The following is a 17,456-nucleotide window of genomic DNA, read 5'->3' on the forward strand; positions in this document are numbered from 1 at the left end:
GATAAAAGAGCAGATCCAGGAAACACATTTTTTTTCTTTCTTTAATATTTCTGTTAATTACACATAAACTTCCAGCGGGGTTTGATGTAACCCAACAGACAGGTTGAGTTTGTAGTGAGAAAGAATGAAGTTCTGGTATGGATCTAGACAATGTGAAAAACTCCGGAATCTTTTCCATTTATTACTTTGACTTAGTTGCCAAATACCCACCGTTACTCTGTGGGGGTGGGGCATGTGCCACATGGAAAATTTGTTTTCCTCCACAGCTGCAAGTTATTTAGTTCTTGCAGACCGCATACATACTGTGGTGAGTTGGATGTGATATGTACGGCCTCACAGGTTCAACTTGATAGTTAATTTGGTTTAGGGTTAATTTAGTAGTTAGTTTGTTATAGGGTTTACTGTTCTAACAGCTACATCACCAACTCATTCCTGTGTTTTATGTCCCCCCCGACCAAATGATCAGGGATACGTCATCATCAGATAATGGGTTCGAGATTGGCAGCACCTGTCCTCCTCTTTATTTTTTTAATGGTATATCGCCATGTTGAGTCTGACAGGAAATTCTGTGAAGCCACTTAATGACACAAAAGCAGGAAGATGATTGTATTCTTCCTGCATAAGCTGAGATAAAACTGGAGCTGAATGCAGCGGCTCCAACATTCCATCATCCCGACGTTAATCATCGTCTGTAGCTGAGAACAACCTTTTGCCTAAATATGCAAAGGAGGTAGCTGAAAGTCATGTGCATCATGGGAAAACAAAAGTCACCAGTGTAAATAAGTAGCTCCTCTGTAATTACATCATTTTACAATTAGGAATTATAACAAGAATAAATAGTGATGTTATTAGAGGGAGGGAGGTGGCAGTCCAGGTTGAAATGCACAGCAGCTGATTGTCTTGAGGCGCTGATGTTTATTTATTTTTTGTACATTAAGATGCATTAAAGACAAATGGAGGAAAAAAGCAGAGTTAGGAGACCAAAAAAGCCAAATGCTTAGACAACACACCTCCCCTCATTTCTTAACAGCAAACAGATGAACAAATGAGAAAAAAACAGTCAACAAAAGAAAGATGCATTGTTCATTTAGTTTAAGAAATACAAAAACAATTTAATGATAAGTGCATTTTAATAACTAAAGGGATTATTGAATTTTCCTCAAGCACTACTATTTTCAGCATCAGAACTACTTCAGTGATCCCTGCTGAGGACATTGAGGAAAAGAGGAAAGGAAACTATAAAAAAGTTAATTGTAAAATGTTTCTACATGACATGAAATGAACATAATAAAATATAATATGAAGAATATGTGCTGTGTTTTAGGATTGGGAAGAGCCCAAAAATCAAAACAGCAGCAAACTTATTATGAAGTTGTTGTATTTGGTCACATTGTTTATTCTAGCTAAATGCTAACATCAGCATGTTAATATATTATACTCACAACATTTGAACTGCTAGCATTGCTTTACACTTCTAGTCCCGGTATAAACTGGACACCTTCAGTCCCCAAAATGAGCTGAGATGATCGAGCGAACCCTTCACTGATCATGTCACTCAAGATCAGCGACAGACGTGGCTTTTAGCGCCAAACATAGGCGCTTCTGTCGGCATGTGAGTATTGTGTAACATCATATATTAGATCAGACTAGATGTGTGGCACAGCTGAAAATGTAAATGTGCTACATTTAGGCATATATCAGTCAGTCAGTCATTTTTTAACCTGCTTAATCAGCTAATGCAGGTCGCGGGGGAGCCGGTGCCTATCTCGGCAGTCTCAGGGCGTGAGGCGGGAGACACTCCGTGCACGACGCCAGTGTACCGCGGAGCCACATAGAGACATAGAGACATTCACACACACACACCAACCTGAAGCGCATGCTTTTGGAGGTGGGAGGACGCCGGAGAACCCGGAGAGAACCCACGCAGACACGGGGAGAGCATGCAAACTCCGCACAGAGCGGGACTCGAACCCGGGTCCACCGTGTTGTGAGGCGGCAGCCCCCATTTAGGCATATATTTAGGATATATTTTCTTTTACACGGCTAAATGTGTCATTGCCTCAAACGACTTCATGCTCTGTATACTGCACACCCTGTACTTAGAAAGCACTTTCGTGGCAAAGAATATCTCTTACTGATCCCAAGAGGAGGGATCGTCTCCCACAACAGACATAAGAGATGTCATGTATACATAACAGACCCTCTAAATCACAACATAAATGGATAACAATGACAAAATATTTGCTGCACTCCAAGCTCTGGTGCATCTTACTATTTAGATTTAGTGCATCATGAAACAATTAAATGCACACAGTAAAACATTTGAAACCCTACTCTGTTTATACATTCCTGTTAAGTTTGAATATTTTTTAAAGGATAATGTGAATGATTGGAAACTGGTGCAGATAAATATGTTGATTTATTTAAAACATGGTATTTTCTTTGAGAAATAGGACAAAGTCAGAATAAAGGTGCAGTAATAGCTCCTGTTTGAAGTGATTGACCAGCGCAAATAAATCCAACTCCAACAGCTTGTCTTCTTTTACTTTTGTAGATTGTGTTCAATTCCATGCAGAGAGGTGCATGAGCCATGTGCTGGATAATGACTGAAAATATTTTTTTAATTTTCACTTAGAGGTAACTGGTGTTTGTTAAAAAAATTCAGTTTTTTCATTTAAACTGTTAAGTTTCAGATGCACATGTACAAAAATGAATATATTAAGTTTGCTTGATGCCACTTGACAGATTTTTGGGAACATGCACAGCCAGAAGTGTGGCAGCTTGGAGCTTTGCATGCCTGCAGAATGTGGATCTTCACCTTAATGAGGACAGGCCACACACTGAAGATTAGCTAAAGAATCTGAATATGGGTATTGGATTTCAACATAAAAACCCTTGTGGATTCTTTTGGACAACAAACTAAATGAGTCTGTGCATTTGTCTGCAGTAAAAGTCAGATTGTTTGCCTTGACCTGTCGAAGGATCACTCTTCTGATGTAAGCATCGTTTTTCAAAGGGATACACGGCTCATACTGTAATCCAGTCAAACTATGTTTATGTGACTGACACGGCAGGTTTATGGCCTTTGTTGCCTTTGATAAGATGGATATATTTATCTTCAGGGTAATAAGATGTGGGCTTTTAGGGGTTAGAAAGAGGTGCAGGATAACACCTGTTCCATGTTATGGTAAATCCTATTTATATTTTTCTATTTTCTGATCATGCTAATATTGAAGAGAATTCATTACAGTAGACTTGATGCTGAACCCTGATAATGGCCTGTTCACATGCAGGCTGTGAGGGCTTTGACCCTTACACATTATGGCTGCAACACAGAAACCTCTTTAAGTTGTGTCCAGTGAGGCTTTATGAACACCAGTCATGCCAGGGCGGTCCGGGGGTTTACTGGACCACCTCGGGTTCAAGCCCCTTATGTTGGCCAGTGTCTACCCAGCTGAAGTAGTTCCAGGATTCTGAACCGCCTCCCTGTCAGACTAAAGAAAATCCTTAACTATTGGATGAACTGCTTGATGATCTTGATTGCGGTGATCCTCCTGATGTCTCCCCTGCTGTCAGTGTACCCCCATAAACAAAGCGAGGCAAGGAGGAGGATGGAGGAATCATTTTGCTCCATCCATCATGTCTCCTGTTCAGAGCATGACCCCCGACCCCCCTTTTTTTTTAAAAACAAAATTTTATAAATTTAAAAAAAATAAAATATATAAATCAATCAATCAATGGGGTGGCAATGGCTCAGCGGTAAAGCGGGCGGTAGAGCGGGTTGTCCTATGATTTAAGACCGGCGGTTCGATTCCCACTCCCCCCCCCCCCAAAAAAAACAAAACCCAAAACCCTGAGGTGAGCTGACAATGGGAGGTGTCAGCTCACCTCTGGAGCACTGCCGAGGCACCCTTGAGCAAGGTGCCGTCCCCTTTACAAATTGCTCATTTGAGGCGCACCAAGAAGGAGCTGCCTGCCACTCTACCTCCCCTGCATGACTACAGCCCCCCTTGTGTGTGTGTGTGATACAGGGGCCTGTACTCACAAATATATATGTATGCATGTGTTTGAATCATTAGCTAGAGTGTGCGTTCTTAATTTCCCTTCGGGGATCAAACAAGTATATAAAATTAAATTAAATTAAATCCTTTATAATCCCCGCATGGGAATTACTTTTTTTTCCACTCCAAACATTTGCACACATATACACAACAACCAAATATATTTAGAAGAGACACCTTTTGCTAGAAATTCTGTAAATTTAAAGCTGCTAAATGGCCATGTTAACTTCATACTTAATTTAAGCATGTAGTTATTTACCCTTCTGTCATTTTGATAACGTACTTCTACAATTGAATATGAAGAAACAATTCTATTCATGCTTTTAATAGGTGGTTTTTGTTGTAATTATTTAAAACAGGTTTAGTGTTTAGTTATTGCTCAAAGAAAGTTTTAGGAGCTAATTACAAGTAAAACCAAACAGATCCAAATAAATATTATCATGTGATCTTGGGTTGTGTATTGTGGTGTCACAAACAAACTGAAAACCAAAGCCCTGAGTCACAGTGTTCAGAACTCCTTCCTCCTCCTCGTCTGCAGTCAGCTGATGTACTTCTGCACGCAATGGTCTGCTGACCCACGGCGATCAGATCAGGTGCATGTTGTAGGGTTTTTGTGTGCAAATATGGCAACAGAAGTGGACAGAATAAGTCTGTAATAATGTGGGCAGATAAGTTTAGTTGTTGAATAGTGTGTAAGAGTGAGCGGCATTCATGCGGCAAACATTAATAAATGTGTGTTTGTGCTGAAGTTTCACCTGACTTTTAATCAGCCAGGCAGTAAATGTGTTACATGTGATGACATACATGTGTAATTAATCAGAAAGCCTGTGCTTCTTTCTCTCTCTCTCACACACACATGCACGCACACACTTAAATGTGTTGTCTGAGGATTACATATCTTTACTGTCGAGCTGGAAGAACACAGAGTTCATTCTGATTTATGTAATGCATGCATGAGGACAAACATACGTGAAATACAAATTGATTCCGTTTGTCATAATGTTCTCTCATTCTAGGAGCCAGAATATCTGATTGCAACCCTAACCCTAACCCTAAGCTTTCGAAGTTCCCAAAAAATGCATTCACATAAATTTTTGTTTCAGATAAGAACTACGTTATTCTGCACATAGCCAATTTTTGCAGAAGGCATCAATTTTGTTATGGAACTGGAGATGGAGAAATTTGTGTTCTCTGCTGTGGATAAATTAGATGAAAATTGATGGATATATAGATGGCTGTGTGCATGGAAAATAAATGAACATGCAAACTTTTCTGCCAAATCCAACCAAGCTTCTGATAGTCAAAATTTGATTTAATGTTTGCTTCAATTTCAGATAAACCTACATAACTTTCAGTAAAAAAAAAAAAGCTTGCATTGATGAAGCTTTTTAGTTTTTCTATACTGTATGTGTGAGGCAGAGCTATGTCAGTTTTGGGTTGTGTGGAGGTAGAGAGGTGAGACACTCGGTGAGGCTGTACTGTGGCGCTTCAGGGAGGTGAAATTAAGTTTGGCTTGTCTGCACAGCTAATCATCTGTGTCTGGCTGGAAACCTGACCACTGTCAGACATGAAAGACAACTGGGAGTCCGATGTTGGGAAGTCACCGCCGACCAGTTGGTCATGGGTGTGTTAGTCTGTAAAGGAAGCCTCCACCAGACAAAGAGCTGGAAATTTGTAGCAGATGGTTTTCTAATTTCTACAGTTGTAGATAATGTAATATTTAACTCTTAAGTTAATATCTTAAGTGATTTTAACATGAATGTAATTTAACTTACAATGGAGTTACTTACAGCTGCTGTCACCCCTTATTACATCATGAGGAAGAAAAAAGTTCTGTGATATCAAAGCTGCATTTATCAATAGTTTCACATTCACTGACTGCCCCTTGAATGACTGTACCCAAAGAGTATCTAGAAATGTACCATCTAGGATAGGCTTTGAAAGCTGGAACCCAAACTGACAAAGAACCAAGAAATAATTCTGAACCTTTTCAGGAGAGACGATCACATATTGCATAGCTTCCAACTAGAGAACATTCAACTTAAAATTAATGGAACATTAACCTCTTCTCCTTTAACATATCGCATATAATCCTGGATAGTGGAATCCACTTGGGTATCACACTTTATTTGAACTGGACCCCATGACTGTATGAGGATCAGAAATCATGAAGGCCCTGAGTCAGTTCCAGCTCTGCAAATAATGTATCTGGTTCAGTTTTACTGATGGTGAACTTGTTTTGATAATTGAGCATCAGATATCAGATATTTCACTGATGAAGTTGTGTGGGTTACGCTAAAGTCAAGGAACGGATTCAATTCTGTGGCAGTTCCTGGGACAGTTGTGGATTCGGGACAATGTTGACTTTCTTCACAATTCTGAGATGGACCTTTCTTTAAATGATTAATTTCTCACTATCATAAATCCAAATGTAAAAAAGCCAGGTGTTGACAATTTATGATGTTCTTCCACTGTACGTAATTTGATCCACTACTGGCTCATAATACAGATGTGCGAGATTAGATTATATAGTTGAAGGGGAGGTATATCCAGAATTCTTTTTCTATTTTTGCATTACTCCTTTTGTGTCAGAGAATAATACACAAGTTTTGATGAAAGAGATCAGACATAGAGGTTTGGTTTCTGCTGGCATGTGTCCATCGATAGGTACTGATAAAATCAAATCCATGATTACAGGTTAGGGATTTGCTTTGGAAGTTTTGATGGAATCAGACTCTGTTCCTGCTGGATGTTCAAAGAGATTGTTGACAGATACAAGCTCCAAACGGGCCTTTCATTACCAGACATGTCTATATTCAGTTTACAGTTTAAAAAGTACAGTATTTTCCGCACTATAAGGCGCACTGGACTATAAGGCGCACCTTCAATGAACGACCCATTTTAAAACTTTCATTTATAAGGTGCATTGGATTATAAGGCGCACTGTCAGTTTTTGCGAAAATTAAAGACTTTCAGGTGCGCCTTATAATGTGGAAAACACTGTATTACTTTCCCTTAGATTTATTTTTCCTCACTGGAACGCAAGAAGCTTTACTATTTTCTATTAATTAGCCGCTAACTAGCAAAATTAGCATATACCAATAAGAGGAAGAAGCGTTCCGCTGTGTGCTTTTGCGTTAATGTATAATTACTCCACCAAAATGATCAGGTCATATTTGTAAAAAGGATTTGGCTCATCTTTTACCTGATTGTAGAAGCAATTCTTTTTCTTTTTTAATCGGGTTGCGTTAATGTGGTTGGATTAGATTTGCTGTGGCTCTGAACAACCAGATCGCTTGTATGTGTAGCCTGATAGGTTTAAGGCCCCGTAAACCTCTTGGTCAAGTGGGTCTGACCCTGGTCTAGATTATAGTATTTGACCTCTGATCTCGTACATAGTGTGTGTGTGTGTGTGTGTGTGTGTGTGTGTGTGTGTGTGTGTGTGTGTGTGTGTTTGTCTGTGTTTGCTATGTTTATAGACGTGTAGGTATGTGTCCATGACCCTTCAATTCAATATGCTGCGGCTCCAAGCCCTCTTCATGTGTTTGCGTCTGCTTGTGCGTTGGTATAAGCAGCATAGGAGACCAAAAACACTGTACATTTCCACCCCTCACCCTCTTCTGCTTAAGAGAGAAAGAAGGATGTGGGGGGAGGGGAGAGCAGAGTGGGGAGGAATAAACCAAGGTGAGTTAAATTTCATCATGTAAATTTAATAAATTTAAAAAAAAGGTTAAAAAACAGATTTGGCAAATGATTTTTATCAACTATTGATAAAAAGTTGAAAAAAAGGGGGCTTGTAAATGAGAGAAAAAAAGTGACTTGGAGTGAATGTGAACATTCATTATCCTTGCACGTACTCCTAGAGGAGCCCACTCAGAGCCCAGCGTTCTACTGCTTCTTGGATGGCTGCAAAACTCCTGCATGAGACATGAGACAAAAACAGTCAGGCAACAGTGACGAAACAGCCAGCGCTGGTTGTGATAGTTTACATTTTGTCTTCCTCTTTTCCTTAAAGTTCTCATGCACACTGTCCGAGGCCAGCTGGCTCTGCCTGCACGCTACACATGAGCCTGATTATGACTCAGTATTACATTACTGACATTCCTCCTCCTCCCCTCTCTTGCTATTCTTCTCCTACCCTCCCCACCTTTTCTATATCTTGCTCTCCCTGTGTCTACCTCTCACCAGGCTGGACAGATTTGCTGAGCAAACCACCTCCCCCCATCACACCCTCCCTCACTACCCCTCCCTTGACCCCCTCGGCAAAGCCCAAACGCCTGACACGTGATCCGTACAGCTTCAGATTGAATCGCCCCACCGCTTTCCTTTCAAACCAGCTTCTTTGCAAACCCCTAAGCTGTCAGTGTGTGTTACACATGTTGCTCTGGTCCTAACGCTCCAGCATAGTATTTCACATCCAGCTGAGGAGGATGAGGAGGAAGAGGAATAGGAGAAGAGCAAGGGAGGAGATAGAGATTAAACATGTCATGGATGCACAAGAATAAGGGGTGTGTGTGCGTTTGTGTGTGTGTGTGTGTGCGTAGGAGGAGTTTTGGGTGTGTTTTCGGGAGACTTACTTTTGGTGTGGCGCCATCAGTAAACGAAGGTGATGGTGATTATTTTTTTAGGGGTAGGAGGCTGAGCTTCTGAGTCCAGCCCCAAAGATAAGAGTGTCGAGTACGTGACAGGTAGCAGCTCACCGTTTAAAAATCCCACACTGGGTTAATCCAGTGGGAGGAGGAGGAGGAGGAAGGAGAGGAACAGCGGCTCATACCACTCCTTGCAGCTCAGCCTTTATGTTGTCCAGCACAAGAAGAAGGGGCAGTCTCTCTCTCTCTCTCTCTCTCTCTCTCTCTCTCTCTCTCTCTCTCTCTCTCTCTCTCTCTCTCTCGTCCTCCTTCTGTCCCCCCACCTCTCTTGAATTCTCCTTGCCAATCTGTCCCTCCCTTTCTCTCTTCCTGACTTCCTTCCTTCCCTCCCTCCTCCACCTTCTCTCTCTCTCTCCCTGTCTCTCTCTCTCTCTCTCTCTCTCTCTCTCTCTCTCTCTCTCCCTCTCTCTCTCCCCCCCTGTCTCTCGGTGTCACTGGAGAGTGTCTCAGTGTGAAAATGCCATCCTGCTCTCCAGACTGTTGCCTCTTTCAGGCTGTGGAGGTAAGAGAGAGAGTGTATATGTATGTGTATGTGTGTTCTTTTCTTTTCTGGATGTCGGTCATGAGCTCGCTCTCTGCGTGTGTGTGTGTGTGTGTGTGTGTGTGTGTGTGTGTGTGTGTAATGATGAGGACCATTTGTGCTTTTCCCTCCGATGTTCCTAAAACTTTTTTCAAACAACAATTATGCATCACAAAATTTATTTTTTACTTTTAGGGCGGCATGTGAGGAAGTAGTGAGTCTTCCTGCGAGCGCTATATGTATTTTTTGTGTGTGTCTGTGCTAATGGTTGTAGTAGTTTGTGTCATTTCTGGGCTGCAGTATTGCCATTGTAGGACTTGATTTTCCATGACCCCCTCCAGCTCTGTCTGGTGGAGTTTTGCGTTTTGTTTCATGTCATTTTGAGCCGTCGATCCCTGGTTCAAGGCAGCAGAATTCTTGCCGCGAGCAGGCACACAAACGTACATGAAATTTCTGTAATAATTGTCGTCATCTTCGTGGTGTGCAGGCACTTTGTGTTAATGTGTGAGTGAGCTGTCTGTGGTGTGTGTGAATCTGCTCATACAGTGGTGTGAAGCAGCTGGTCTGTGGTTTACTGTGCAGAAAGATGCTCCCGCTCTAAATGTCGCTTTGGATGCATGAAGTGGTCCAAAAATCGTTCAACAATGGGAGTTTACGGCTGCCGTCGGTGACATGTTTAAAGACGAAATGTAAAGCGTTGAAATGCTCAGAGTTATTTTTCTGTCCGACGGTGAATATGTGGTTCTTTTCCAACTTTTTTTTTTTCCTTGGATGTGGATTTGCACATGGGTTTACATGTGTGTTTACTGAAGAGCGTTTGAGGAAGTTTGGTCGAGCTGTGGACAAAAGGGTTGAGCAGAGAGCACAGGGGCTGGCCGACCTGTCTTGGACGTCATCTTTTTTTTTTTTTTTTTTTTTGTAAGCAGTTCTCTTATTGGAGTGAGAGCAGCTTTTTATGAGTGGACTTGACAAAGCTACTTCGTATGGAGGTAAATGTATCCTCTGTTCTGATGCATGCTTCTTTTCTTCTCTGCGGATTTAAAATTCCTGACAGGGATTCTGGAGGAGCCACATCTCCACTCTGCTTCCTTCATTCTATTAAAACCTCACATTCATCGCTCTTGTTGAACATCATCCTTATCCCTGTGTGGTTCCAGATAGTGAAGGTGTGGAGTGAGGATGGGGCCGGTAAAGTGGTGGAGATCCCAGCAGACATGACTGCCAGAGACGTGTGCCAGCTGCTGGTCTACAAGAGCCACTGTCTGGAAGACGGCGCCTGGACACTAGTGGAGCACCACCCCATCCTAGGCCTTGGTAAGGAAATGTACAGCTTGTGTGTGTGTGTGTATTTATATATATCTCAAGACTGACTGTTCACAGGGTTCCTTCTACTTTTTTTGCATCAGTGTGTGTGACGATCGTATTTGGTGATGTAGCTTCTGAAGGACATGCGCACATTAATACGACATTCAGCACGACAACGAGTTATACTTTCAAGAAGAGCATCTGTTTCGCACTTTTTTTTTGTTTCTGTATAAAAACCAGATTTTTAGCTGACAAATGACAGCACATACCAGAGAGGTTTGTTGTACAGATTTATATCTGTGTAAGAAAGACATCCTGTGTTTCCCATCTACATTTACATCTATGTATTTGCATACAGAGTTTTAGCAGTTTGGATGTGTGTCTGTCTATACCCCTTTTGTGTGCCTCTGCATGGATGCCTATACTCTCTTGTGTGTGTACCCTCAGTGTGTGTGTTCATTTGAGCATGGCATGAGTCCGTGTGCCTTCGATACAGCTCAGCGAGGGAGGTGTGGCGATCATAGGATTAAGCATTTTTCATGTTCTGCTTTCAAGCCTGTTCCCTCCCAGAAATTTAGTCTGGGGTTTGGCGGGGCGGGGGGGGTGGGGGGGGGGTTGACTATAACACGGGACTCGTGTTTTGCTTTTTCATCGTTAACGTGCGTCTGGTTGAAGCTCTGGTTTCTTTATTTTATCTGGGTCTGTCTTTGTCCTCGGCGAGGCTTTCCTACTCCGAATCGTATTTTTAGAGTCAAAGGACTGCTTTGTGCTTTGCTGCTTGATCTGCGTTTCTGGAAAAAAGTGCACTGGAGAGATGGAATGTGAGGTGAAGAGAGAGAGAGAGAGAGAGAGAGAGAGAGAGAGAGAGAGAGAGAGAGGAGGGGAAAAAGAAAAAGAGATGAAGGGAGAGAGATTGAAGGGGGGAGGGTGGGGTAGGCGGAGAGGCCTGGACTGGAGCGTCATACCAGAGTTGCTCGGGACCAATCGCCGTTCTCCGTCGGACGAGCCCCTAGCTTCGCTAGCCAATCAATCTTTTCTTTACCCTCCACAGGAAATTCCCCTGCTCGCATCCAGCATGTAGACAGACACACACACACACACAAACACACGCGCACACACACACACACACACACAGACACGCACACACACACACACAAAAGTTGAACATTTCCATCTTGAAACTGCAGCCAGAACACATTTTTAGCAAGTGACCACGGTTTCGCCAAGTTGCATGTATGAGTGTCTGTGTTCTCGTGTGAGTCTAATAAAACCAGATTTTGTGAGTTAATCTTCGAATTAGTGTTAAATCCTGGTTGCTATCATTCCGCATGTGTGTGTGTGTGTGTCTGTCTTTCCAAGCCGGACTGGAACATCCTGTTGCTATCAATTTCTAATCGGCCTCACTCTGAGATCATATGCCCTCGACTTCAAGAAAGAGGACAACTCACACACACACACACATACACACACACACACACACACACACACACACACACACACACACACACACACACACACACACACACACACACACACACACACACACACACACACACACACACACACACACACACACACACACACAATAATTGGGCCTCTGTGGTGTGCAGTGAGCAGGTAAGGCCTGTGTGAGCTCTTAATGTGTGGTTGTGTGTTTGTCCATGGTTTGTACGTTGCTTATGGCTTTGCCGCTCTCAGCAATCAGCCTAAATACATGACATCATCTTCCTGCTAGCAGAGCTACCCCCCCCCCCCGCCATCTCATAGCCTTTCTCCTCTCCACCTCCTCACCTCCTCCCTCCCTGCTTCTCAGCACTTGTTCTTTTGCTCACCCCGTCTGAATTTAACCTCGTTCTCTCATACTTGTCTCTTAGTTTCACATTTGTTCTTGCTGTGTCATTGTAAGCTGAAGTGGTCCCAGTCCGTATGACCTCCAGTTTGTCATCATTTTCAGAACGAAAAAGAAAGACACGTCACGTGTTTGTGCCATCTTTCAATGACCTGGCAGAATAATATTTCTGTACATTTTAAAAGTACTCTGTTACTTAAAGAAAGCGGTAGATTTTGTGTTCAAGCACTTGAAAAACTTGGTTTTAGAAGATATTCTTCAAAACAGTTTTCCTCTGGGTACAAGAACATTTGAAAGAAAGAGAACAAATGTGTGTGTAAAAGAGCTGCTTGTTACGCTGCAGATTAGCTCTAAGAAGCACAAAAATCGATGAAAAGTGAAACTACATTTCCAATGTAAACTTTATGTTTTGCATTAATGACTGTATCAATATTCAAACCTGAATTCATCTGATCCATGTTTGCTCCAGCTGCATCTCTTAGAAGGAGACAAATATAACCCAGCTGAGGTATTAAAGGACCGTCCACACTGGCAGCTATAAATATATTGTTTTGAAAGTCATTCCACACCACAGATACGATGACGAGTGACAAACAGTATGGCTGGAATGACTTTCAGAGAGATGTGGTGAACAACAGAACCTCTGAACAGCCTGAATGTGTTCCTAACTTCTGCTCCGTAAGCTCAGTCATGCCATCATAGCATTCCTATTGTCTACTCCGGGGTGTATGGGTACACAAGCGATTAAATTATGTAAATTACACATAAAAACAGACGTTTATTGTTAACTTTTTTTTTTTTTTTACTGATTGGTTCTTTGGAATTTGTTTTGTCCCCATTGATGTTGTGTTTCTTGATTGCGGTGAAAACTCATGTTGATTCAATCTAACGTTTTGAAAAATGTGATTTTATTTTCATCTCTCTGCACATTTGCGCACCAAAAAGAGGTCATAAAGATCAGTGTAACTAAACAAGCACTGAACTAGTGAGGCAGCTGGAGCATGTAATGTTGGTGGATTAGCATGGACGCTCAGGTTGTTCTCATTATAGTCATTATTGGTGTGTGTTAATGTCCTCGTGCAGAGAGATGTCTGGAAGACCATGAGCTGGTGGTTCAGGTTCAGGCCTCCATGAGCAGCGACAGTAAATTCCTCTTCAGGAAGAACTATGCCAAATATGAATTCTTCAGGAACCCCCTGGTGAGTCGCTCGTCTCCCTAATAACTCGTTTTGTGAGCTCATTTGTATCAGAAATGTCATGCTGGCATTCAATATCTTTATATTTGATTACTTTTTGTTTCCAATGGAAGATATTTTCTTGGTGGGCTCTTTGAGCATCACAGCTCTGCCAGCAGCTCCTTGAGTATCTTTTTACTTCCTATTGAGCCTAATGCTAATGTCATTACTCTAACATGCTCAGGAATTTAGATATATTTCAATGCAAACATGTTGAATTTTGTCCTCACTGAATTCTGTACTATACTGACTGTATTTTCTGTGCTGGTGTGCTAACATTTGTTAGCAAGTGTCAAAGACAACGACCATAATCCAGTTCAGCACTAATGGTGCTTGAACAGTAAAGAAGTGGCGTTGAATTTTATAATATGCAAAGACATTCAGCAAATTCTCCAACTGCTTGAGCAGTATTTTACATTAGCTCATCTTTTATTTTAATGAGGAAGCTGATGCCTTGCACAGTTTTACGGTACATTCAGTAACTGTAATGCAAAGCGATTCATAATTTGCTGAGAACACAACCTCACCTTTGACAGCTAGAGAGCGAGCATCAATCAGTTTGTGTGTTGATGTCCACCGTGTGTGTGAAGCTCTACCGTTGCTGGCCAGAGGGGTATATGGTGACACGAGTGTCGCACTGATTTAGGTGCGTGTCAGAGCCAACAGGTGACCTCAGCTCTGGGGTAATGAGCACAGTAAAACAGCAGCGTGCTGGCCACAGTCTGTCAATCACACTAAGAGTAGTGCTGCTGGCTAAAGGGGATTACATCAGTGGGTGAGATCATACTGCATCCACTGCTAGGCTGGAGTGCCCTCTCTCTCTCTCCCTCTCTCTCCCTCTCTCTCTCTCCACCACTTTGTCTTGGAGTCCTTGCGGACAACACACACACATGCACATGCACACACGCACACGCACACGCACACACACACACACACACACACACACACACACACACACACAGAAAGGGAGTTATATTCTGCATAGAGAAACCCTACCCTACCCTGAGCTTGCATATGCACTAAGTGGTTTCTAGTGCCTCTCTCTCTTTCTTTCCCTCTCACTCATTATCTCTCTCTCTCTCTCTCTCTCTCTCTCTCTCTCTCTCTCTCTCTCGCTCTCTCTCTCTCTCTCTCTCTCTCTCTCTCTCTCTCTCTCTCTCTCTCTCTCTCTATTTTTCTTTCTTTGTCTTGTCCATCCAGAACTTTTTTCCAGAGCAGATGGTGGCTTGGTGTCAGGAGTCGAATGGCTCAATCCCTCAGTCACAGCTCTTACAGGTGAGGTAATGACTCCGTGACAAGACACATACATCTTGAATACCACATCAGGACGATTCATTTCCTAATCCTAAATCCTACAGTAGCCACTCCAAGATGAAAAAAAGGTGGCTGAAAAATGCTCCAATATACACGACATTTATTTAAAACCTTTATGAGGATGGCAGTTGTCCTAAAATATGCGTGCACACTTCTGAATCCTCACTGTCTAAAACTAATTTAAATGTTATTGAACATTTATATCCCATTACTTGAAGGGAAGCATCAATGTTATTCTGTATTTCATTCATTTCTCCTTTGGTAAACTTATCAAAAAATTCTGTTTGTTGAACTTTTGCAGAACTTTCTGAATTCCAGCAGTTGTCCAGAGATTCAGGGCTATCTGTACTTGAAGGAACCTGGACGCAGGTCATGGAAGAAGCTTTACATGTTCCTGCGACGGTCTGGGCTCTACTTCTCTACAAAAGGAACATCCAAGGTGATCAAATTCTGTTGCATTGATTCTTGAGCTGGTATCAGAATGTGGTCGTGGTGGTTGTCTTTTCACTTTTACATAATTCTAGAACAAGACATTGTGTTCCTAACCCGGTTTATTTTTATTTGTTTGTTGTTTGTTTACCTGCAGTACCTCTCAGATCTTTATTTTCAAGTTGCCCAAGTAAAAGGTGATTTTGAACAATATCTTTTGTTTTTGCTCATGACTCCACAGGAACCTCGACACCTGCAGCTTCTGTCGGATCTGGAGGATAGTAACATCTTCACCATCATCACAGGCAGGAAGCTCCACAATGCTCCCACAGATTACCAGTTCTGCATCAAGGTAACATACAGGAAACCTCTGAAAGCAGCACATGTCGATGAATTTGTACCTAAGGAACACCTAGACCACATGTGTCAAACTCAAGGCCCGAGGGCCAGATGTAGCCCGCCAAGTCATTTTATGTGGCCCGCAAGAGCATAAACGGTCAGAGTGTCTAACAATAAATAGGTCAAAAGCGTGCTTTCACCAGAAACTACATTTCCCACAATGCAGTAATTCATTTAGAACAAAGTGAACCTACCTTGTGTTTGATGTTATTTTTCCTTTTTGACTTGGATAGTTTGATCCTTGATTGATGGAGTTATATGGGTTTCATAACCTGACAAATTAAAAGATTTTAATTTGTAACAGAGCAGAGTTATTTAACACTAAAAAGCAGTTGTATTTACGTTACATTACATTGAGTTATATTTCGTTACATTTATTAGTTACATCTGGCCCTTTGAGGATAGCCATGATGCCGATTTGGCCCTCGGTGAAAATATGTTTGACACCCTGGACCCAGACAAATTAAATCTTTTTTTTTTTCATTGTATTGTCTCACAAACCCCAAAATGTTATGGTGTGTTTCATCGGAGGTGGAAGACTGGCTTTTTGTGTGTTTCATGTGTGAAACCAGAGTGGATGCATCGGATTTTCCATCTATTTCATTGTGTGTGTGTGTGTGTGTGTGTGTGTGTGTGTGTGCGTGTGTGTGTGTGTGTGTGTGTGTGTGTGTGTGTGTGTGTGTGTGTGTGTGTGTGTGTGTGTGTGTGTGTGTGTGTGTGTGTACTGAGGTTAAAACCACCCTGCAGGGGTTAAACACACCCAGGACTGTGTGTTCCACACCAGGAGGTATCTGTGGTGGGTCACCTGCTGATCTGGGATAAACCCAGTGGGATAAGCCAGTATGGTACAGGGAAATCTGGTCCGCTTAACCCCTCCACCAAACCTCTCTGTTACACACACACACACACACACACACACACACACACTCACACATTCACACACACACACTCACACACACAAAACCCAGTGTATCACAAGCTGTCCGCGGGGGTGACAGTGCAGGATTTGGTAAAGGATTTTACTTGGCAGCTGGGGGTGGCTGGATTGTTGCCATGGTGACATGCATGAATTTATCGGTAGGGGCTGCATTCAAGCAGCAGTGTGTCTGACTTTATGGTGATGAAGGGAGGGGGAGAGCATGTGTGTGCTATGATGTTGCTAAAGTGTTTACAATTAAGTCTTTATTAAATAGTTATGTTGAATAAAACACTATTTATTGACAGATGTGTCATCTGGTACCTGGAAAAGAGGCTGGGTTTGGAAACTGTATTGATATTATCTGTGACGGAGCATGTACAATACTTAACATAAATGTAACCAAATTTTCACCTCACAGGTCAGAAAACATCCATTCACTGTTTTATAAGATTTATTTCTGACTTATATTTCCACTAACACCCACATAATCTGTGAGTCTTAAAAACTTGGATATTTGAATAAAACAGACCAGCTCTGTGATTGCAAAGTTTGGAGACTTTTAGCATATTTTCCAGTTCATGTAAAATCTTCTAACAGTAAAACTCTGAATGTGATACTGTAGAGCGGGGGTGTCAAACTCATTTTTATCGAGGGCCAATTTGTCAGGTTATGAAACCCGCAGAACTCCATCAATCAAGAATCAAACTATCCAAGTGAATGAAGAAAAATAACATCAAACACAAGTTGTGACATTAATTTTGCTCAAAATGCTTTTG

The 17,456-nt window shown here is 42.0% G+C and overlaps 1 protein-coding gene across 2 annotated transcripts in view; it reads left to right on the forward strand.

Moving 5' to 3' along the window:
• LOC137607846 (growth factor receptor-bound protein 10-like) overlaps positions 1–17,456 on the forward strand; it is a 52,136-nt gene that overhangs the window by 25,862 nt on the left and 8,818 nt on the right. For both annotated transcript variants that reach the window (XM_068333863.1, XM_068333865.1), the window contains 5 exons: positions 10,388–10,544; positions 13,468–13,583; positions 14,820–14,894; positions 15,235–15,372; positions 15,604–15,714. In XM_068333863.1, the coding sequence (XP_068189964.1) occupies positions 10,388–10,544; positions 13,468–13,583; positions 14,820–14,894; positions 15,235–15,372; positions 15,604–15,714 (597 nt within the window). The remainder of the gene's footprint in view (positions 1–10,387; positions 10,545–13,467; positions 13,584–14,819; positions 14,895–15,234; positions 15,373–15,603; positions 15,715–17,456) is intronic.

Source organism: Antennarius striatus, chromosome 14 (assembly GCF_040054535.1).
Source record: "Antennarius striatus isolate MH-2024 chromosome 14, ASM4005453v1, whole genome shotgun sequence".
NCBI classification, from domain to species: domain Eukaryota; kingdom Metazoa; phylum Chordata; class Actinopteri; order Lophiiformes; family Antennariidae; genus Antennarius; species Antennarius striatus.